Source organism: Hyaena hyaena, unplaced genomic scaffold (genome assembly GCF_003009895.1).
Source record: "Hyaena hyaena isolate Hyena2069 unplaced genomic scaffold, ASM300989v1 scaffold_669, whole genome shotgun sequence".
NCBI lineage: Eukaryota > Metazoa > Chordata > Mammalia > Carnivora > Hyaenidae > Hyaena > Hyaena hyaena.
This window is the reverse complement of record NW_024081304.1, coordinates 694,866-718,112: the sequence shown is the minus strand read 5'-3', so window position 1 is coordinate 718,112 and position 23,247 is coordinate 694,866. Positions and strand designations below refer to the sequence as shown.

Genomic DNA, 23,247 nt, shown 5'->3' with positions numbered 1-23,247 from the left:
TCTCTCTCTGATCAGCATTTTAAAAAATCCAAACAGGGGCACCTGGGTGGCTCAGTCGGTCAAGTGTCTGACTTCGGCTCGGGTCATGATCTCACAGTTAGTGGGTTTGAGCCCCGTGTAAGGCTCTGTGCGGACAGCTAGCTCGGAGCCTGGAGCCTGTTTCGGATTCTGTGTCTCCCTCTCTCTCTGACCCTCCCCTGCTCACAGTCTCTCTCTCTTTCTCTCTCTCAGAAATAAATTTAAAAAAAAATCCAAACAAGGTGCACACATGGCACCGTTATATCTTTTTAGTCTCTTTTAATCTATAGATCACTCTTCTTGCTCCCTAATACCTTTGATAGACCACTGTGAACTTCAGCATGCGTTCAGTTCATTAATTCCAAAGGGGGAGTCACTCAAACTTGACCACCCACTCTGAGGCTGGCCAACTGGGGAGAAGGAGACGGGGAAGGAGCCCTGTCCTCCACTGATTCTACACTGATTATTAGACATCAGGGCCCCCCTTCGAGGTTTCCTTGTGCTAGAGCAGCTCCCCAAGGAGCCCCCACGAGACTGTATATTTCTCAGAAAAATATTGGAAGTAAAGACTGCCAGCTTGGGTAGAATGAGTCTATTCTTGTGGAGCCAGCCCAGACTCCTCTGGGAAAGAACCCAGGCAGCTCCTCTCCTCCTGTGTTTGGAAAGCATATGTTCCCCAGTGAGCAAAAAAGAACTGGAATCCTGCTCACTTTTCTTCCCCACTTGGCTATCCCCCCCCCCCCAAACCTGACACCAGCAAGAAGAATGTTCAGAAACCACAGTCACTATAGGTCTCGGGTTTGTCACATTTTTTTCCCTATTAAACGATGAAGTTTTTAAAAACTAAGCTGACATGTAATAAACACACTTGGTGGACTTACCAAATCTAACTAACACATCTGCGTCGCAACTGCCACCACCGCAGCCCTCTGTTGTGACTTTGAAGCTTCACAGCCCTGGGACGGCTCTTCCTGTCCATCCCGGAACTACCTGTCAGATTCAGCCATCGTGCACACAGTGGAGGCAGGGATCTGGTTTTGAGTTCCTTCGCCTCGCATTTCTGCCTCTTACCTCCCATCTGCTGCAGCTCAGCTGTGCTGCAGGGGGAGGAGTGAGGTTTCATTCTGGACTCATCTCTTGCCAAATCTACTCACATTTTCCTTTCTTTTCCCAAATCGGCACTTTTCTTCCCTCCTACGTTACAGGCTTACCTCAGGCTCTGGTAATTTCTCAAAGCTTTCCCAAAGCTTTGGAATTCCTACCCTGGCAGCCTCCACCCCCCCTCCCCTCCCCCCCTCCATGCTAAGACCCCTCACACCCATCCCCCACCCCCTTCCCCCTTCTCTTTTCTTGGAGCACCAGGGTGGCCTTGCTGTCTGTACCCTCTCTTTTTAGGGAGTCCCTGGCCCTTCCTGGGGTGATCTGGGGGCTGATCGTCTTGGCCTGAGCACACCAGGGTGGGGACAGTGAGCTTTTGAGGAGAGGAAGAAAAGGCCACTACCACTGGTTTGGGGGGTGGTATTTCCCTCCAAACTGGAAATTTGGACAAACCTCAGAGGGGGAGAGTATGGTGGCAGTGGTGGCCATCTGCTGGGACTAGCACGTCCGTCTTGGATACTTAGGGTAAATAGTATGAGGTGCCATTTGTCCAGTGCCTACCCAATGACTGGCGCAGGGCAAGAGGCTTTGCATGGATTATTTCACAGAATCCTCACCACCATTTTATAAGGTAGCTTCTATTCTCATCCTCATTTTACAGATGAGGAAATAGGCACAGAGAAGGTTGCCTAACCTGTCCATGGTTAGCACAGCTAGGAAGTGACAGGGCCCAGACTCAAGCCCACATATGTCTAATACTCCTTCCACTTGTCTCCCAGTTTACCAGGTGACGATCTCTAGTCCACACTTAACTTCTAACCCATGGCTTCTGCTTTTTCATTGATCCAGCCCCCACATTCAGGCTACTGAGCCTTTTCTTTCTTTCTTTCTTTCTTTCTTTCTTTCTTTCTTTCTTTCTTTCTTTCTTTCTTTCTTTCTTTCTTTTAATGTTTTATTTATTTCTAGGAGAGAGAGAGAGAGACAGCGTGAGCAGGGGTGGGTCAAAGAGAGAGGGAGTCACAGACTGAAACAGGCTCCAGGCTCTGAGCTGGCAGTCGGCACAGAGCCCGACGCAGGGCTTGAACCCACGAACCGTGAGATCATGACCCAAGCGAAAGTCGGACGCTTAACCGACTAAGCCACCCAGGCGCCCCTACTGAGCCTTTTCAAAGCTGCACTTTCTATAATTGGTAATGTCTTCCTACAACTATATCTCCCAACCCAAGTGTCTGTAGGTGTCTCTTAAGCCTTTGATAGAATTGACTCAAAGTATTGAATAAGAAACCATTGAAAATGGGTGTTTAGGGGCGCCTGGGTGGCTTAGTCGGTTAAGCGTCCGATTTTCGCTTAGGTCATGATCTCGGGGTTTGTGGGTTGGAGCCCCGCGTCGGGCTCTGTGCTGACTGCCAGCTCAGAGCCTGGAGCCTGTTTCAGAGTCTGTGACTCCCTCTCTCTCTGGCCCTCCCCTGCTCACGCTGTCTCTCTCTCTCCTAGAAATAAATAAAGCATTAAAAAAAAAAAAGAAAATGGGTGTTTAATAGATGACTTGCAGTAGAGATGAATACGATTCCTCTTTTTTTTAAAACTATTTTTTATTAATTTTTCTTTTACATTTATTTATTATTGACAGAGTGAGACAGAGCACAAACAGGGGAGGGGCAGAGAGAGAAGGAGACATAGAATGTGAAGCAGGCTCCAGGCTCTGAGCTAGCTGTCAGTACAGAGCCCGACGCAGGGCTCAAACCCATGAACCGTGAGATCATGATCTGAGCTGAAGTCAGACCCTCAACCGACTGAGCCACCCAGGCGCCCCGAATAGGATTCCTCTTAAGCAGCTTTCTTCCAGAAAGGCTGAGCAGAATCAATAAATGCTGAGTACTCAGGACTGAGTTCAAAACGCAAGTGTGAAGAAAATGCAGTTTATCCTGCATGAAATGTTTGTTGAATGAACGAGAGAGAGTACTACCAGCCTCTACAGTACTGAAGGAGGAAGAAATGAAAATATTTTGGATGGCCACTGGGGGGTTGAAAAGGTCTAGACTTAAAATTATTATTAAAGGGCAAGAAAATGTCCTCTGTTTCCCCCCTTTGACTTTAAATAAAGTAGAGCAAACATGGGCTAGGCCTTCTCATTCTAAATACAGGTCTGTAGTATAAAGGAAGCTTCAGAGGATACCAAAAGCATAAAATATCAAGAAATGCCCTTTACAGACACGTTGGAATTTCCAATGAAGCTAAAACTTGGTGAAATCCAGATGGGAGAAAATGAGAAGAAAAGAGGAGTCGGGGTAGTTTGTTAAAATGCAGATTGCTGGGCCCCATCCCCACAGTTTCTGATTCCCTAAGCGCTATTAGTTGTATCCCATACACCTCTAAGGAAATATACCAAACAATGTCTAGTGTGATGTCAAGTAGACCTGAGTACTTAATGTTATTACGCCTTGATGGTGATAAGTATGAAAAATGCTAATATAGATCTAGCGTCTTGTACCTCCTGACACTTCACACTTTTTTTGTTACCTTGGGCAGGCAGCTGCTGTACCCTAGGGTGGATTGAAAGCCAAGGCATCAAGGCGTCACCTGGAGGCAACACACACAGGAAAGGGCATCACAGAGGAGGGAGGGCATCACACACACAGGGAGCTGTGGCAGGGATGCCTGAAGGCATTCGGTACCATGGTTTCCTGTGCCGGAGCCTGATACAACACACAACATACTCGGTTTTCCTTCTCTTTCCCTCCACCACACATAGGCTCCTACATTTTAAAAGGAGCTAGTTGGAGGGCCCGAGAGGGAAACACCCAGTTCACACACAGGGGGTGAAATGCAAAAGAAACTCTGCTGGAGAGAGACAGACAGACAGTCGGAGAGGCAGACACGTTTCCCAGGGAGCTCTGGTCAGATTTACGGTAGATCCTGTCCCTTTCTTTACCCGCTACACTCAGCCCCTAGGTTTATCATGCGGTAAACTGAGGCCTCTGTAGCACAGGGAATGGTTTGTTGCTTTGTGGTTGATCTAGATGCTTGAGGGTTGTGTAGACGGACGGCGTCTCATCCACATTGATATACCGCACTTCATGAATCCTCCAGTTCTATCTGGGACTACGTAGTGTTCTAAAAACTCTTAGGTCTTTAAAACTTTGAGACTTGAGGCACCAGGCAGGCTCGGTCAGTAGAGCATGTGACCACAGAGCACAGGGTTGTGGGCTCAAGCCCCGTGTTGGGTGTAGAAATTGCTTCAAAATTAAAAAAATCTACAGAAAAACGGAATGTCCCCTTGCAAAACTTAATTGCTTGTCAATGGGCTGATACGGTTGTAGTCGAAAGCCTGCACTGTAAACCCCATTGTTCGTTCAAGGCCAGCTGGCAGATCTATTTAGAGAATGTGTACTTTCAGGGGGGAACAAGGGGGACCCAGAGTACAAGGGAACCTGTGTGTACACTCTCCAGAGCACGTGGGTCTAGTGGAATGCACACTCGGGCAGCCAAGAGCCTAAGCGAGTTTTGCCAATGGGTTCTCATCCTTGTGTGCAGCTGGGCTGAAGGACTCAGTAACACAGAGCAAAACTTCCCACAGTCAGATTCGCCCAACAGCCAGCCCCTCCGGGCCCCAGAGGAGTGTTTCCAGATAAGACTCTTGGGGCGGATAGGGCAGAGAAGAGAAAATGTGCAGGCTGTCTCTGAGACCAGCGGGTAAATAGACCATAGATCTCTGCTCTAGAAAGACACAGACCCTTGACTTTGCTTTTCTTTAGATTCTAGATATTACTGTCTGAGACAATCACAGAAGGTGAGAGCTAGGAATGACTGTCAAGTCCACGACCTTCAGTCCTTCATTTTGACTCACGTTCCCGAAGTTGGAACCCCATCTAATGCTCTTTTCTCTGCACATGCGTGAAAGGCTGTCCAAATTGTCTTTTGGAAGAAAAAGAAGTGAGCAATTGCCGATCCGGGATCCGGTGCTGGGAACCATTATGTAATCCAGCTGGAATTTGACCCATATCCTCCCAATGAAACGGAAAAGGGAGATGGGAGGGAAATAGATTGAGATATGGCTACGTTGGCAAAGGCACACGTAAAGGATGTTGAACAACCATGATTTTTGCGAGGGGTCCAATGACGTGAGCCCTATCTGACTCAATTCTCATTACCCTGTCCCGGGAACTCTTTTCTGCGGCAGCAAAACCAGGGAAACACCTTGGCTGCTGCGTGCCACTTCACTCCCCCACCTCACAGAGACAGGATTCAAATTCAGGATAAACTGAGTCCAGAGTTCTGGGGCTTTCCAGAGAGGTGCGGGGAGCCAGAACAAGCAGGGGCCGCTAGAAACAGTGCCTGGCAGCCTATGCCAAGGGTAAGAAGAGTCGCAAAATCGAATTGCTATTTGAATCTGGGAGTGGGCGTGGGAATGGGGGAGGTGACCAAGCAGCAGCGTAACCTGGGAGGCTTCCTGGAAGAAGTAGCTTTTACAACCAGGCGATATAAACGGCTGCTATTTATTGGATGGTAAATTTTTACACGTGTTATCCTCAGAACTCCACACAGTGTTCCGTAGCGGGTTTGTGTTGTCGGTGGTGATATTTATTATTATGCCTGCGGGTGATTAATTCAACTGAAACATATTCGGGAAGAACTGTTCAGTCTCCTGGAACTAACCAGTTCTTTTTCTGGGAGGACCAGGGTGTGTGTGTGCCAAATTCTGGTTCCTTCTGGATGTGTGTACACTGGGGTACTGCAGATGAGTCTGACTTCAGAAGGAAGGTGTGAGAAATAAAGCACTGATTTCAATTTGAGTTCTGTAGAAATATTTGGGAAGCCTGCTTGGCTGTGTTTTCATGATTAAAAATGACCCCGTGCATGCACTTGACAGGAACATGGGCCACAGCAGGCTTGACATATGCTTTTTGCCATCTCCATATGTTTCATTTAAATCTTAATCCATGGCCTGCTGGGGAAAAGCTGGGTAAGATAGCACTTTGGGGATCACTGTCAGTTGGTCTCCTGCTATTTTCTTAGCCTATGGTATTCACACATCCTCCACTATGAGCTGGAATTGGGCCCCGGGCCTGTGGCATTGCCATAGGGCTGACTGCAGGGGAAAGAAAATTCAAAATGTGAAATGACTTTGTTCAAATGTGAGTCAGGGATGTGTTCAGTCTGTTTACAGAAGGAGGAAATGACATTTGAAGGAAATTGGTTCTGGGAGAAATGCTGTCTTTATATAAGCTTTCAAAATTTAGTAACTGGAGAGTGACGAGGAGAGTGATAGATTGGCTAACTTGCTAAGTCCCCAAACATCCCCTTTGCCCATTATGGTGTGGTGGCCTGGGTCCCAGTCCCGCCGCTTCAATACCATTTGATATGGAACCTCAGTTTCGTCATCTGTAAAATGAGCATAACAGTTGCTTAAGACTGTTTTGTGGATGGGGCGCCTGGGTGGCTCAGTCGGTTGAGCATCCAACTTCAGCTCAGGTCAGGATCCTGCAGTCAGTGAGTTTGAGCCCCGTGTCGGGCTCTATGCTAACAGTTCGGAGCCTGGGGCCTGTTTCGAATTCTGTGTCTCCCTCGCTTTCTGCCCCTCCCCCGCTCACGCTCTGCCTCTCAAAAATTAATAAACGTTAAAAAAATAAAATACTACCTATTAAAAACTGTTTGTTGATATAAAGGATCAGGTTCAGTTCTCCATATACATTATAAACTCAGTATCGAATAGTAGTAATAACAGCAGCTAACATTTTGAAGGCACATGTCCAGCACCGAGTGACATGCTTTTTTCATACTGTCTCACTTATTCTTGGCAATTACGCCACGAGGCCAGTAGAATTATCCCCTAAAATGCCTAATGCGATTAATAATGATAACATAGCACACAGTTCAGATTGGAATAATTCCACGCTTTCTAATCCTGCCTACTCGCTCCAACCCCTTCCCCCGGAGTTTTCACTTGTAGCCAGAGGGCTGGAGATGTTTCACAAGGTGATGGGGTAATAAAGACGAGAGACCAAGAGAGTAAGCATTTTGGAGCTCAAATGCTGGAAGAAGGGTTTGCAGTCAGAGACAAGAGATCAAGTTTTCATGCAAAGAATAACAATTGTGTTTAACTCTCTAACAAAGAGGCTTGTCTGGGGGGAGACAAACACAGGAATCATTCATACACTTCAGTGCTCCCCACCCTCCTTCCCTCTCTGCTTCCCCCTGCTGTAGGGGAGGAGACGGCCTGTTTCAGAAGGAGGCAGGGTAGGGCCTGTTCCCTTGCGGTGGCTTGCAGTCACAGACCCTGTCCCCTGCGTGCAGGCACACGTCCTCCTAGGGAAGTCACAAAGCAGGAGGAGCTGCAGCCCAAACATACGCTGCAGCCAGTAGGATCTGCGCTCTCCTCATTTCTTCCAAATGGACATGGCCTTATCAGATCTTGCAAGAAGAGAATAGTTCTCTTTTTTTCTTAATATTTATTTTGAGAGAGAGAGTAAGCATGGGTGGGGGAGGGGCAGAGAGAGAGAGGGAGAGAGAGAATCCCAAGCAGGCTCCGTGCTGTTAGTGCGGAGCCCGACGCGGGGCTCGATCTCACCGACCGTGAGATCTCGACCTGAGCTGAAATCCGTCAGACTCTTGGTTTTGGCTCAGGTCGAGATCTCACGGTCGGTGAGATCGAGCCCCGCGTCGGGCTCCGCACTAACAGCACGGAGCCTGCTTGGGATTCTCTCTCTCCCTCTCTCTCTCTGCCCCTCCTCTACGTGCTGTCTCTCTCTCAAAATAAATAAACTTTAAAAAATTTACACTACATTTAAAACAAACCAAAAAAAAAGAGTTAGATGCTTAACCAACTGAGCCACGAAGTTGCCCTGAAGAGAACTGTTCTCTGAGGAGGAAGGCAAAGAAGGAGGCCCATGGGCCTTGAAGAACCTCAGGTCTGTGGGGGTTAACGCAGGTCACACGGTTAAACACTCCACTCCACCCACCGAGGAAGGACAGCTCACATGTAGGGGACATAGTGCCTCCTCCATAACAAGGCTGTTTTAATGCTAACTGAAACCAAAGCCGATTCAAGTTTCCCTTCGGCCCTGGGGATGTCACAGCACAGAATTTCAACATTTTTCACTTACACTATCTGTGCTTGGTTCCAGATTCTTTCTCAGTACATTTCCCCCTCCCTGTCATCTCTGCCAATTCTCTGGGTGTGGTAGAAAGGAAGCACTTGCAGCATGGTCTCCAAAATTCATGGAAATATGAGTGACAGTAACACAGTATTTTGAATTGTGTATTGTTTTAAAATAAGAAAGTCAGTTATATTTTTCTCCAGTGGCATTTTGCACCATACCTTTCAAAACAAGTTAAGGAAGGGGCGCCTGGGTGTCAGTCAGTTATGCCTCCGACTTCAGCTCAGGTCATGATCTCACGGTTCGTGGGTTCGAGCCCCGTGTCGGGCTCTGTGCTGACAGCTCAGAGCCTGGAGCCTGCTTCAGATTCCGTGTCTCCCTCTCTCTCTGCCCCTCTCCCACTCACGCTCTGTCTGTCTCTCTCTCTCATAAACAAGCATTTAAAAAAAAAAAAAAAAAACAAGTTAAGGAATACTTTGGAGTGCTGGGATTCTCAGAAGCACCAGAGAGAGAAACACTCAAACTGTGACTTATTTGAGAGCTCAAAGACACTCGATTTTGAGAGGGTGAGATTTAAAACTTACCTTCTGGGGTGCCTGGGTGGTTCAGTTGGTTGAGCACCTGACTCCTGATTTCCACTCAGGTCATGATCTCATGGTTTGTGGGATCAAGCCCTGCATTGGGCTCTGGGCTGAGAGTGTGGAGCCTGCTTGGGAATCTGTCTCTCCCTCTTTCCCTGCTCCTCCCCTGAATGTGCATGTGTGCTCTCTCTCAAAAAAAAAAAAAAAGTAATTAAATAAAATAAACATTTAAAAAGTAACAAAAAAAGGGTGCCTGGTTGGGTCAGTTGGTTAAATGTCCAACTCTTGGTTTCGGCTCAGGTGATGCTCACAGTTTCGTGAGACCTTCACAGAGCAGAGCCTGCTTGGTATTCTCTCTCTCCCCTCTCTCTCTCTGCCCCTCCCCCACTTGCACTGTCTTTGTCTCTCTCAAAATAAATAAACTTTAGAAAAAGTAATAAAAAATGGCATTATACACAATGAGAATCCCAGCTCGGGGCATTTGTGTGTGTGGAAACTGACAAGATGATTAGTTGCCATGAAGATTAAATGAGACAAGGTCTATAAAGTGGCATGCATAGTAGCTACACAAAACTGAATGACTATGTTCTGGCCGCTACGCATTTTCCTTCCTTCATATTCATGTCCACATATATTTTAGGTTTACATAGTTGTAACATTTGTGTCTATACCACATTTGTGTATGCTGCCTAAAGAGCACTCCATCTGGTCAGTAGACTCTACTTCTTTTATAGACACTTTACCATTACTGAACATTTGGGTTGTTTTCAGTGTTTCACCATTATAAATAGTGGCGCTTGGAAAACCTTCCATAGCTCACCACCCTCCCACTGTCCTGCCCCTTTTGGGGTTGTTTCCTGTGAATATGTTCTCAAAAATGGAATGAAACACAGAAAGAGCTCTCAAACCAGATTGCTTTCCAGAGAAATACCACCAGTCGACTGTGTTTGTGTGTCACCCAGTGAGGAGAGGCTATACCATTGGAAAAATAAGTGGTTAAGTGTTCTGTCTAGGCATAGAAGAGGAACTAGGGGACTCTTGCCTGAAACTTCCTTTCCCACCCTCTTGGCAGTGTTAGTGCTTTCCTGGCCCTTTTTCTGACTTCCTCCTCCTCCTCAGTGTCTTGGAGCAGAAGTGACCATGATAATGCAGAACAGGATGAACGGTTTCTGTATTAAAATATATCAGAGCCTGGCGTGGGGTGTGACTGTCCCAAGCACTTCACCAAATAATATGGCGGAGATTCACTTGCGAATTTCCCATCATGAACAAAAAGGCGATTTGGGCTTTGAAGAAAAGCCTGCCGTTTTGCAAAGAGAAATCTAACTGGAGATCTATGTGTCTATGCACTTGAATTTCAACATTGGGCTTGGGGTGCCCGTTCTGACTTCTATCGCTAACAAATTGTCACTGAAGAATAAGTTACATTTTTGCATGTCACGGCCCTTTGGCTCTGTGCATCATCTCATTTAATCCCCACAGCAATCCTTAGAGTGGACTCTATTATCATCCCCATTTTATGGATGAATAAATTGAGGCTTAGAAATATTTTTAACTTGCCCAGAGTCACACCGCTAGGAAGTGCTACAGCTGTGATATGAATTCATGTCTGTTTGATTTGATATTCTTTGTGCTTGATCTTGTCCTGCCTCTCATACTCTCACTTATGATATGGTAACTTATCTGCCACATTGACTCCAGGGTTGTTTCAAGGATCAAATGAGACCCAAATCCCAAAGTGCTTTGTAAAGAGTAGACAAAACATTGTATACATGTGTAGGCATTTTATCAACGGCAGGCATTACCATCACTTGGATTTAATTTAGCTACAGTGACTCTATACGACTCCAACAGGCCACACGTTACCTAGCCTGGCCCAAGGCTTTCTGGAGAGACTCAATAGTTTGTACCTAAGGACAATTTCACTCTGATGTTTGCAAATGCACTGCCCCTCCCCCCATCAATGGAGCTGGAAGGAGGATGATGAGGTTCACCTGCATTGATGTCCTTGATGCTGATGGTCTTCTGCATGTTTCAAATGGAGTCCGATGAATGAGATTGGGTGTGGTACTCAGAGATTCGTCTTCTCAGCCAGGCCCTGCGCCTCTGCCGCAGGTCTTAACCGTTGTCTTACCGTAGTGGGCGAGTGATGGAGGTGAGGGTAAGTGAAGCAGCAGCCACCTCGCACTTCTTTTCCTATGGGAGAGACCTGGAGTTAGACACCGTTCACCTCCATACCTGAATCAGAGACTGTTGGGAGACAGTTAGCTTTGAAAGAGGCCTTGACTATCCTCTCCCATTCCTGATTTCCCGAGGATAGCTTTATGGCTTTTTGTTAAAAAATGCACACACTGCCCTGTGTGGAGAGAAGAGAAGGAAAACTGTACGTTGTGTGTTGTATCAGATTCTGCCGTGGGAAACTGTGGAACAAAATGTCTTCAGGCACACCTGTGTGTGTGACACACCTGCCGGTGACACATCTCCCTGAGTGTGATGTGCCTCTCTGTCCCTTCCACGCATGGTCTGTAATTCTTTTCTTCCCCCCCCTTTTTTTTTTTTAATTTCCTTATGTAATCTCTACACGCAATGTGTGGCTTCAACTCACGACCCCGAGATGAACAGTTGCGTGCTCCACCGACTGAGGCAGCCAGATGCTCCTGGTCCCTAATTTTTGTAAAACTTAGGAAGTTAATACCATTATTATGGCCTTATTACAGATGAGGAACTCTATCCAGGTCCAGAGAGGTTAACTAATCTGCCTCAGGATGTACAGTTGCTAAATGAAACCACTGGGCATATTTACCTCCCCAAAGGAGAGTGGAAGAGACTGGGATTGAGAATTAAGCGACTGAGTTCTAGTTCCCAGTCTGCGCCTTCACCTAGCGGTATGACCTTGGCCACAGCTGTTTCACCCTCTACAAATTAAAGGGTCCTCTTCAGTTACTACTTTGGTTCTTTTCTGGCTTTCCCCCTGAAATCTGTGCCATTATTTTCAATTACTAGTTGTTCAGGAAAATAAAAATAGAAATAGAAACGAAAAGCGTGGCGATGCTCCCAAATCCAACATTAGATGATTGATAGTCATACAAGTTGACAAGGGACCCTTTTTCTGTTTGGCAAAGCTAAGTGTTGCTGCCACCTAGTGAGGAAAAGGAGCATGGCCTCTGGTGCAAGGTCTGGTCTTTTCTTGTGGCAGCCTAGGGAAAAAGTACCAGAAATCATTGTATTGATCAGATAATTCATGGGATTTCACAGATCTGAAACCTTGCGATGTTTCTGCAAGGCAGTCTCTCCCTTTGACTAAGGTGAGATTAGGAGAAGAACTCCTCTGGGCAGCAGCACTATTAAGTATACGTGAGCCATCTCTGGTCTCCCTCAAATTGTGCCTATATGTGTCATTTCCCACGCTCTCCCCTCCCGACCGGAATCCTAGAACCCTGGAAAGTCTGAGCAGAAGGAACCGTCCTTGGAGAGTTTCTAGGGCAACCCATTTCATAGTACAGAGGACCAGTGTTTTGACCAAGGCCACACAGGTAGTTAACATAGGCAGCGGTGACAGTAGACTGGTCCCAGAACTGCAAAAGCTGGCCTGATAAAGTCCACCCAGAATGGATGAGATTAACTTATTTGCAAAATCACCTTCCCAGGAGAATAGCTCCCAGGCCAGGAGCAAGGTTTGGAGATGTAATGAACGCTATTTACAAATTTAAAGGAAACCTGAGTAGTTCCGGTGGGGAGGAGAGCGTGGTCTGGCCCGAAACCGGGAGGAGCTGGGGCTTAGCCTACCCGCTTCCCGGAGCTTTAAGCGCTGCAGGGTGCTCCGTGCTGAATGAAGTGCTCACCGGGGCCCTGCAGGGTGCTCCGTGCTGAATGAAGTGCTCACCGGGACCCCCTGAGGCCCCCAGCGAGAGAATCTCAATTTCCGGAGAGACATTCCCACCCTTGGGGGGCGTGCCCAGGGCTCCCAAGGCATCAGGTGTAATCTTACCTTTTCCTCTGTCGCCACAGTTATCAGAATGAGAATGAAAGCTAGAATGTGTTTTAAGCAATCAGAAGTTTTCAGTACGATTATAATAAATCACCTGCAGCAAGATCACAGCTCCTAGTTGAGGGGAATCCACTTACTCTTGTAATAATTGTTCTTGGCACAGTCAATCGTCTTTAATAATAATAATAAAATGGATGATGTCACCAAGGGCTTTGCATTATGGCATTTACATCTCACAAAAGGTCAACGAGGTATTAATTGTGATCCCCATTTTGCAGCTGAGTAAGCTGAGGCTCCGAGAGCAGTTTACCCAGAGTCCCACGGTTCCCCCTGACTTTCCCAGCCCGTGATCACCACCCTGTACCGCCTCCTCCCTGCCGGCTGGGCCTCCCGGATGCGCCCGTACAGGAATCAGGAGGTGCACGGGTGGCACTCTGGCCAGGGGACACGCACATTTCCAGCTCGAGGAAGTGTCCCTCCTCGCCAGCCCCCCTCCGACCCCACCCAGAACGAGCGCAGAAGCATTCTGGTGGCAGCCGCTCCTCGGGGAGCCGATCCACCAGGCTGATAGGCTAGCTGCCTGCAGGGGGAGAGATTACCTCGGGAAAACATTTTCTCGAGTTCACAACAAAAAAAAAACGTTTGCTGGGCGCGGGCGTTCGGGGGGACAGACTGTAGGAGGACAGGTGACTAATTAAGGAGAAGAATTTTTGATTATGTGTTGTTTCAGCTGATCAGAGCGATTGCTTCTATTAACATGGATAATTAAGAACTGACTGTGTAGTTAAGTGATTCAAATCTTCCCCGCTCACGTAAACTTCTCTTCAGTAATACACAAGCACGCACAGAATTATTCACTGAAAGGGACTTCCTTCCAGTGTTTATTGTCAAGTATAATCCCATGAAATTATTGATTAGGTGAAGAGCTTCCTTTAACAAGAACATCTATCTGTCACCTCTCTCTCATCTGTCACGTACATATCTCCTCTGTAAGTTGAACAAAATGTGCACAATAGTAATGTTACTCTTGCCCCACCTCTCCCCCCACCTTTTGACTTTTTTAGGTTCCTTAGGCTAGGAATACAGGCTAAGGCTTATATAACATTTTACGCCATTTCTCTGTAGTTCTTGGTAAGGCAGAGAATAAGAAACAAGGCCATTTGGAAAATGTGAACAGGAAATAGTTGAGCACAAGCACAGAATGCTGTTACAATGAGGAAGTGAGTCGGAGACTAAAGGAAACTTTGTGTTCAGAGGGTCATCAAAAAAAGAAAAAGCCCTAGTTTTTTTGTTTTATTATTTTTTTTTTAAGGGACCCTGTCTCATGCCTCGGCCCCATGTACCAAGTGTGGACGACAAGCAGAATTTTCCACTGTTTCCTGAAATAAGCCCAAGGTATACTGACCACAAATTGCCCTCCTGGGGTTGAGATTAGGCTCATATTTCATTAAATCCCCCCCCCCACTCCCTGCTGGTTGTCTAGCAGCTTTTAGATACTCAATAAATATTGAGTGAGTCAAAATGTAATCAGGTTCCAGTCCTCAAGAATCAAGTTGCTTTTTTTCTTGTTCAACAGCAAAAGAAATGAGAAACTATAGAGACTTGATTTCTGAGTGTGAAGGGAGGCTGTAAAGATAGTAAATCTCATCTCATTTTATATGAATCATAACTGTAATAACACAGCCAACGCCGGGAATGGGCAGTTCTGGTCACAAGCCACCTTCCAATCCAGCTGACAGAAACAACTGTTTAATTAAAAAGAGAAAACTGCTTGTGTGTGTGTGTGTGTGTGTGTGTGTGAGAGAGAGAGAGAGAGAGAGAGAGAGAGAGAGAGAGAGAGACAGAGTTTAATTCAGAGATGCTAGAATTCAGAAGAGTTTTTAGTATTGAAAGAACTTTTAGAATTAGGATAGTTCGTACTACCATCAGTCTGTGCTCGGTGTGGGGATTGAGAAATTCCCAAAGACACCCCCCTTTGTCTCCCTTGCTCTCCATGCCTTCCTCCTACAGCAAGTGACAGCTACTTAAAAATCCCAGCAGGGAGATAAGATCTGGTCTCTCATGGCCTCTGTTACAAATCATGCATTTGGGAACCAGAGGGTAGAAACCACCTGAAATCTTGGCAGATAGCAATTATTATGTGCTAGGCATAATGCTGGTAAATACGCCTATGAAAAGATGCTTGACCTCATTAGTCATGAGGGAAATGCAAATTAAAGCCACAGTGAGATACCACTGCATACCGAATCAGGAGGGTTCAAACAGAAACAAAGCAAAAACAAAACTGATACTATCAACACGCTGGCAAGGATGCAGATTATTTGCACCTCTCGTACATTGCTGGTGGAAGGAGAAATCTTCAAGGAGAGCAGGATGAAAATGTGTACTAATTTGGTCTCTTGTCTAGAATGGACCTTTTCTTGTCCAGGGCTAAAGAAAGTAGCGTTATAAGTAGGTCCCGACCCAGGGCAATGGCTAAAAACAGCAGTGACCACGTGTCATGCAGTGACTAAATCATTCCAAGGTAAAATGAAGAACTTTGGAGAAACACTTAAGTTCCTAGTCTCAGCCTGAAGCCTGGTCCAAAGGTGGGCAGTTTCTTTGACCTTCTTTCTGTTAGAATTACATACTTCTAGAAACCTACTTTTTTTAAAAAAAATTATTTTTAAGTAATCTCTACACACAACAGGGGGCTCGAAACCACAACCCCCGAGATTAAGAGTCACATGCTATACCAACTGAGCCAGACCCGGGGCGCCCATGTCTCCTTTCAATTTTAAGAAATTGATCACCTTTGTAGATTGTTTTCAGTAGGGAGAAGTTTGTAAAGTGGGGAGGGGGGCGGGGAGAGGAGGAAGAGAGAGACGGAGGGAGAGACCTGTGATCATTTGGTGTAACTCCTTTTGCAGAGCCTCTGGGAGCCAGGTCGAATTCAATGTTCCCTCTAATGACTGCATCATGCAGCCTTTTAGCCCTCAGGTTTACGTGCAGATTTACCTGGTTCCAAATTAGCCCCAGGAATCTGAGCTTCCTGGGATTGGTGACCCTTGGAAACCATCTGCTGATAAGGGGATGCACGTGGGCCCAGGATTTACTGTACCTTTCTCAATCAATACTAATTACTTCCCCACATTAATGGCTTCTGCTTTCAGCAAGAATAGGGCACCTCCCCAGTTCTGCCATTTCCCTGACAACTATGAATTATAGTCAAGGTTATGCTCTTATCTCCACCTGACTCAAATCACCCTCCTGGCTCAGGAGCTCTGGGCAGCTTTCTAGACAGAGGTTGCCATGGTTCTGCTTGCCTGACTACCTGCCAATTTGGTTAATATAGGTAAATAGACTTATGCTCTCTGCCTTTTACCTCTAAAGGGGACCTGTCTGGAGTTAATTGAAATAGAGAACACCAAATAATCTGAATAAATATACATTGTGTTACACGGGGCAACTAAATCAAGCCAGAGAGTAATCCAAAGCGATGACTACAGTATATGAGCAAGAGTCTGTGTTGTTATTACATGCCTGAATTGCTCATGTGGAGGTCATTTTTTTGGACTAGAAAATGACCGATGATTGTACAATCGATGGGATTGCCAGCTGGTTGATTTCATTCCGGTTAGTTTGGCCGAATACCATCGACCAGAAAACAATCCATCTGACTGTGATCATTTCTAATTGTTCTGACAGAATTGATTGATGGAGGACTTTTTCACCCATGGAAACAGACTTGTTTTTGTATGGTTTTGATATTTAGGAACTTGGAGCCCTTTCCCTCTATGAGTGATTCAAAGGTTCCATTCTGTTTCTTAGGTGAAGCACACATCTGCCCAAAGGCTGAGAGTTGATAATATGTCACCTATTACTTATATAATTAAATCAGTAGACGCTTTGGAAATGACCTTCCTCTTTGTCCCAAGTCCTGCATCATCTTGAGGGTGACTTTCATATCTATATCTCTCTCCGTCTAGAACACACTGACTCCCAGAATCTCCCAGCACTTACAGGACCCCGTTCAAACGAAGAGCCCTAAAGTTGACTCGAAGCTTCATGAGCCATTTCATCTTTATGGTAAAACTCCCTCTAGGGAGCACCTATCTTAGTTTTGAGTTGTTAAATCAATACCACATCTACTTTATTAATATCTTCCTCCCCTAGCAGACTATGTTCTATGAGATCAGGGACTGTGTCTAACTTTGCCGATCATGAAATCTTTAGTATTTAGTGTGGTGCCTGGGATAGAATAGGTGTTCAATAAATATTTCTTTGGGGGAGCCTGGGTGGCTCAGTTGGTTAAGCGTCTGACTTCAGCTCAGGTCATGATCTCACAGTTTATGGGTTCGAGCCCCACATCGGGCTCTGTGCTGACAGCCAGCTCAGAGCCTGGAGCCTGTTTTGGATTCTGTGTCTCCCTCTCTCTCTGACCCTCCCCTGCTCGTGCTGTCTCTCTCTCTCTCTCTCTCTCTCTCTCTCTCTCTCTCTCAGAAATAAATAAAACATTTAAAAAAATAAATATTTCTTTGCCTAGCACAGTGCCTGATAGGGCTCAGTGTTGGGCTGAATGGAACAGTTAGAGAGAAGAGAGAAGCCCTCCCCTCCCCTCACTTTCTGTAGGGAAAACCAACCTGCAAATAGTTATTGTAAACAAAGCTGTCTGGGCCTACTTATGAGAGGGAGGAATGAGGAAGGAAGTAAATGGCATGCTTAGGGTGGGCCTAGACTGGGAAGGTAGGCGTGTTAGTATGAGTGGGGCTGGAACTGCCACACTTTAGTGCCTCCCATTACCCCTCAAAGCCTTGTGGGGGATGGGCAGGAGGCTGTGCACAACAGCAAATTGAAGGGAAAAAGTGCAGAAAATCAGAAAGCAGTCAGAGAACATCATTAGAATGAGCTAGTAATAATCATAATAGCAGCCATTTACCAAGTTTCAGGCCCCAGGCTCCATACTTTCCCATACATTATCTCATATCTTGCTCATAATGAGTCTGTGAGAGAGATATCATCTCCATCTCATGCTGTGGAAACTAGGACTCACGTTGGTACAGAACTTGGCAGTGTTCCCATGGAAGTCCAAGGCACTCTAACGCTCCTCCTTCTGACTTCTGAGCCAGAATTCCCTTTTAACCACTGCACTATTAGCTGGAAGAAAAGTCTAGAAACATGTAGAGCCTCTTGTGAGTGGGGGTCAAAGTAGCTTCCAGGGTGCACTTTGGGCAGTTGCTAGAGTGCCAGACAGAAGAAGAGATTTATTGGCCATTGGGCAGGAGACCTGTGGGAGCAGGATTTGGCTTGAGCCGTGACTAGGTTTGAAGTGAGGTGGGACCAGGAAGGAGGAGACCAGTAACAATGAAAGGGGAATATCCAGCACCTAGGAGAGCTCCAGGTTCGCTTCTCCTGGGTGGGGCAAAGCTGGACCTGGCAATGCTATTGGCCCTCTCACTTGCCCATGGAGCTCCCCCAGGTCAAGCAGTCTATTCAGCAATGTGATTGGGTGGCAAGCACCGCGGCGAGCAGCTCACAAGTGGGAGCTGTGTGTTAAGGAGATGAGCTCTATGCCAGACTTCTAGGTTGTAGCCCAGCTACGTCCCAGAAACCCAGACCCTGCCCTGAATTCTTGAGCAGTGGAAACAGCAGTGACAGCTGTGAAAACAAGCAGACTTGCTCATCTTGGCGTTGAGTTATAGAGCACATCGTCATTATTGAGGGAATCGGTAACATCTGTCTTTCCTGGCCCTTATTTAACTTATTCTACTTAGGAAGCCTCTCCATGTTCCCACTCTGTAACTACTGTAAATGATGCAAAAGAGGAGCAAGAGACAGAGACAGAAAGAGTGAGGGAGAATTAATTTACCACTGGGTGAAATGAAAATGTACTGAAGTGTAATGGAATTTCATTAACTTCGGAAATGATGATGAATGCTGTCCAAATAATTCTTACTAATGCATAATTCACAGCTGAAAATAGAGCCAAACTCTCCTAAAAAGCACATCCATTTATGCCCCCAAATTAATTTGGTGTGTTATTCAGGATGGTTGACAGGATAAAAGATCTACTATGAAATGTAATCATCTATTAAGATTGGGAATCTATGAGTCTTTCTAGTTTAGTAGATGAGGGTAGCTGATAACAAGTGGCATCTTGAGAGGCAGACACCCACAGTCCTCATTCTCATAATTTGAATCTCCCCAAAGACATAATTTCAGACATAACCACCAAGAAGTTAGGATGAGCTTTGAGATCTCCATAGCAACCACGACCCAGTTCATATATATATCCCAGAAGGAAATTAAAATCCCTTTCAACAGATTCAAATGGGGTCAGGAAAAGGCCCATACCTTTTTCTGACTGGCACTGTTTTTACATTATATGTTTATATGATATATAAATTATATAGATCATATATTATATACATTTACATATAATTAGGTGGAAAGGTTTAAAAATTACTTTCCCATTTTGTGCAATACTGTCTTTCCTATTCCACAAACTCTCAGCGACATTTATCACTTAATGTCTCAAGATATAATAATCCCTTCATTAAAACCCACTTAGGCTTTCTGTATACTCAGGGGAGTGGTAATGGGGGAGAGACCTTTTCACCTTTAGATCTAACACAAACCCCCACTGTGGTTGGCAGAGAGAGTCTATTATCAAGTAGGAGGGTAGCTATTGGCCCAGCTTCTACCAATGGGATATGTATTTAGGGGCCAGTCAGTGCCCCACAATGGAAGCATCATAGTTCATTCCCCTCATAGGTCCCTTCAGCCAATTAGAGAGAACCTTGGTCCTACATGTGAATAGTAATGTTAGGAATGACTTCTGGAACCCTCTAAATTCCTTCCCCAGGGTGGATTGCACTGTGTGGAGGTGGAGATGTCATGGGGGGAGCACTACCTTTCAAGGCCACCCCTATTTGTCTAAATAGCCAGACCTTATGATCTGAGGTGCTGGGGTGGTGAACAAGCACACTGACTGCTGATACAGGGTATCTGATGCAGGACCAGGCCACCATTGGGCAGAGCCCGCCAATGGGAAGCCTTACTTTGCAGGACCATCAACACCCAACAATGGAGGCATCGTGGCTCCTCCCCACCATGGATCCGTCAGCCACTCAGAGAGTACCTTGTTGCTGACATATGAATAGTGATATCAGGGATGACAAATGCTACCCAAGCAGGTCTTTCTCCAAAGATGAGGTCTAGTTGGTGGAAGTGAATATGTCATGGGGACTACTACCTTCTAAGGCCACCCCTATTCCTCCTAATGGCTGGACCCTATGATTTGGAATGCTCTGGTGGTAAATGAACACATTGGCTGCTGAGAGTGTGATAAAGTAGAAGGACAGCCATTGGGCCAGTTTCCACCAATGGGAGACCTTAGTTTGAGGGGCCATCAACGCCTCATAATGGAGCCATTATGTCTCTGCCCATCTCTTCTGAGTGGCTTTCTTTGGCCACTCAGAGAGCACCTTATGCTTGTATATGAATAGTCCTGTTAGGGATAACTTCTGCAACCCTCTGGATTCCTTCTTCTAGGCGGGATGCAGTGTGTAGAGGTGGAGATCTCCTGGGGGAAGCATTATCTTCCAGGGTCAACCCTAGTCTTCACAAAGATCAGAAACTATGATATGGAGTTCTGGGGTGAGATGCAAGCACATTGGCTGCTGATGAGACTGCAAAAACAAGGAGTTTTGGACCAGCTTCTAGCCATAGGTGACCTTTGTTTGAGAGGCCATCAACACCTTACAATGGAGGTGTCATAATTCCTCCCCCCCCCACCCCGGGTACCTCAGTCACTCAGCACCTTGTGCTGACATATGAGTAGTGACATCAGGAATGACTTAAGCTATCTTCTACTCATTCTTCTAGAACTAGGCTTAGTTGAAGATGGAGTGTTATGGGCGGGCAACATTAAGTTCTACAGCCATCTCTATGACCCTAATGGCCCTACCCTGTGATATGGGTATTGAGGCAGGAATCTGACACATTGGCTGCTGATACTGAGGATGTGATTAAGTAGGAGGCTGCCATTGGACCAGATTCCACGAATGGAAGACCTTAGTTTGAGAGACAAATAAAGCCTCACAAAAGAGGCATCCTCCACCCCAGGTGGGTCCTTTAGCCAATCCCAAAGCACCTTGTGTTGACATGTGAATAGAGATGTCAGGGACAACTTTTATTATCCACTCAAGACCTTTTCTTAGGATGAGATCTGGCGAGAGGAAGTGGATGTGTCATGGAGGACTACTTCCAAGGTCACCCCTATTGCTCCTAATGACCTATCATGAGGAGTACTGCATTTAAAATCGAGTCCTTTGGCTGCTGATGATAGAGGTCTTGATTAAGTAGGGTGCAGCTATTGGGCCAGATTCTACCAATAGGAGACCTTAGTTTGCTAGGCCAACAATACCTCACAATGGAGGCATCATGGTTCTTACCCACTCTCCACCCCGCCCCCCGCCCCACACTCCAATGTGAATAGTGATGGCAGGGATATCCGACTTCTGTAACCCTGCATTGCTTCCCTTAGAGCAGGATTAAGTGTGTGAGTTCATAATGTTATAGGGAGAACACTACCTTCTAAGGCCATCCCTATTCTTCTTAACAGTCCCACCCTACACTATGAGGTAGGAATCAAACACACTGGCTACTTTTACTGAGGATGTGATTAAGTAAGAGGCAGCCATTGGCCAGCTTCCACCAATGGGAGTCCTTAGTTTGTTGGGTCATCAATACCTCACAGTGGAGGCATCATGGCTCCTTCCCCCCATGGGTCCCTGGTCCACTCTGAGAGCACCTTGTGCTGACACATGCCTGTCATGTCAGGGAATGTATCTCTCCCTCTGAACACCTTCCCTCGGGGCAGAGGTACAAATAAAAGGGGCCATTAATAACTAAGAGTTTCCTGAATCTTTCTTCCCCTGTTATCTCCACCCACTCTCCCTGCTCCTATTCTATGGTGTCATAGACTCCTTATATTACAGTAACCAGGTAATGCTTGTTAAAGACACTCATCCCTGCTTGTTCCCATACATAGAGATTTACATGCAGTCACATTGGGACGCATCATTTACCTTATTATTCATCACATTTTCTAAGGCATATCTCAGCTTCTCACACTTCAGGGCCTTTGTAAACTGCTGAGGCCTTGCACAGGAGCCCAGTCCTGCTCCTTAGCAGGCTTTCAGGACCCCAGGACTTAGCTTTCAGGTTTGCTAAGTCCCCTGCAGCCCCATTCAATCCCCAAGGCTCCTCCCCACCATCTTTGCTCTAGGCACGAAGGTATCAGTGCTCACTTGGCCTGAAATGCTTGTTAGTTCATCCCCACTCACACAAGTGCTACTTGCCCTCCCAAGTCCAGGTCCACTGTCTCCTTTGAAGCCGTCTTGCCCCTAGTTTAAATGCTCCCTTTTGCTGCTAGTTTGTACTGAGACCCGGTGTCAGAACTGGATCTGTACCTGGCTGGGCTAGCTTAACTGCCCAGTACCTTTATCCATTGGCCCTCTACATCTTTATCTAAGATTTGTTTAGATTGCTATATTGAATGAGGCCTTGTAAGCTATCTCCAATACATTTTGGAACAAACAGGCTGAATGAATAAAGAGATAGTAAAGAAATAGTCTTCTTCAGAGAGTTTCACCTCTAAGCCCCAGCTTGGTGACCACTGTGCAGTTACTGGTTCTATGTGTCTTATCTACTCCACCTGCTGTTGCCTTGTTCTTCTGATCCGACTCTCACCTGGTGGGTGAATGGATGTTGGTAATTCTCTAGACTGGAGCCTCGCCACGAAGGTGGGTTTCTGATGTCTTCATCTAGACTCTTCGGCGGTGTCTGAGCTGTCCCAGGGTGTAAGCCTGTATGTATACCCATGCCCCACCCAGACTGCCCTATTGTGTGCTCATCAACCCACTATGACCTGGCCTGAACTATGACATAGGTGGACCAGGACTAGGTTATATATGAATATATTTCAATGATTGAATATTTTTCAAGGTAGAAGAAACATTTATGTATAAGCACGAAGCCCTATATAATAACATTACCACAAAACTGTTCAGCATTCTAGATTCACAATCAACCTTTCTCCTTTGGTTCATGAAAAGTGTGAACAGGCCCCAGGGGTACTACCTTACAAGCTCCTCCGAGACACTCATCAGTGGCCTATTGCTTATTTTGGTCTTTTGTCAGACCCTGAAGCCATGCCTGCTTTAGCATCCCCCTGATTTAAGAGCTGTAACAGCAGTAGGTCAACACACAAAAACTTCAGCTAGGCCAGTTCTAACTGAACCCCATAGTTTTTCATGCTTTGTATTAAAAAAAAAAAAACCAACGCTCACCATTTTTTAGCTTGTTATCTACCTCTCATAAGGTGTTGCTTTCTCCTTTGGACACCACCACCCATTGCTTGCACACTATGAACTCAGCCTCCTTCCTTTGCCTGAGAAAGGAAATCCCGTAACCGTTTGTC

The 23,247-nt window shown here is 46.1% G+C and overlaps 1 protein-coding gene across 1 annotated transcript in view; it reads right to left on the bottom strand.

Annotated features, from left to right (window-relative positions):
• The window catches only part of MAP7D3 (MAP7 domain containing 3), a 59,847-nt gene extending 37,258 nt beyond the window's left edge, over positions 1-22,589 (bottom strand). Inside the window, exons 1-2 of the mRNA XM_039217147.1 lie at positions 22,518-22,589; positions 10,789-10,990 (exon numbers count right to left, since the gene is read on the bottom strand). Of these exons, the coding sequence (XP_039073078.1) occupies positions 10,789-10,825 (37 nt within the window). The 5' untranslated portion in view covers positions 10,826-10,990; positions 22,518-22,589. The remainder of the gene's footprint in view (positions 1-10,788; positions 10,991-22,517) is intronic.
• Between the last annotated feature and the right edge of the window lie 658 nt (positions 22,590-23,247).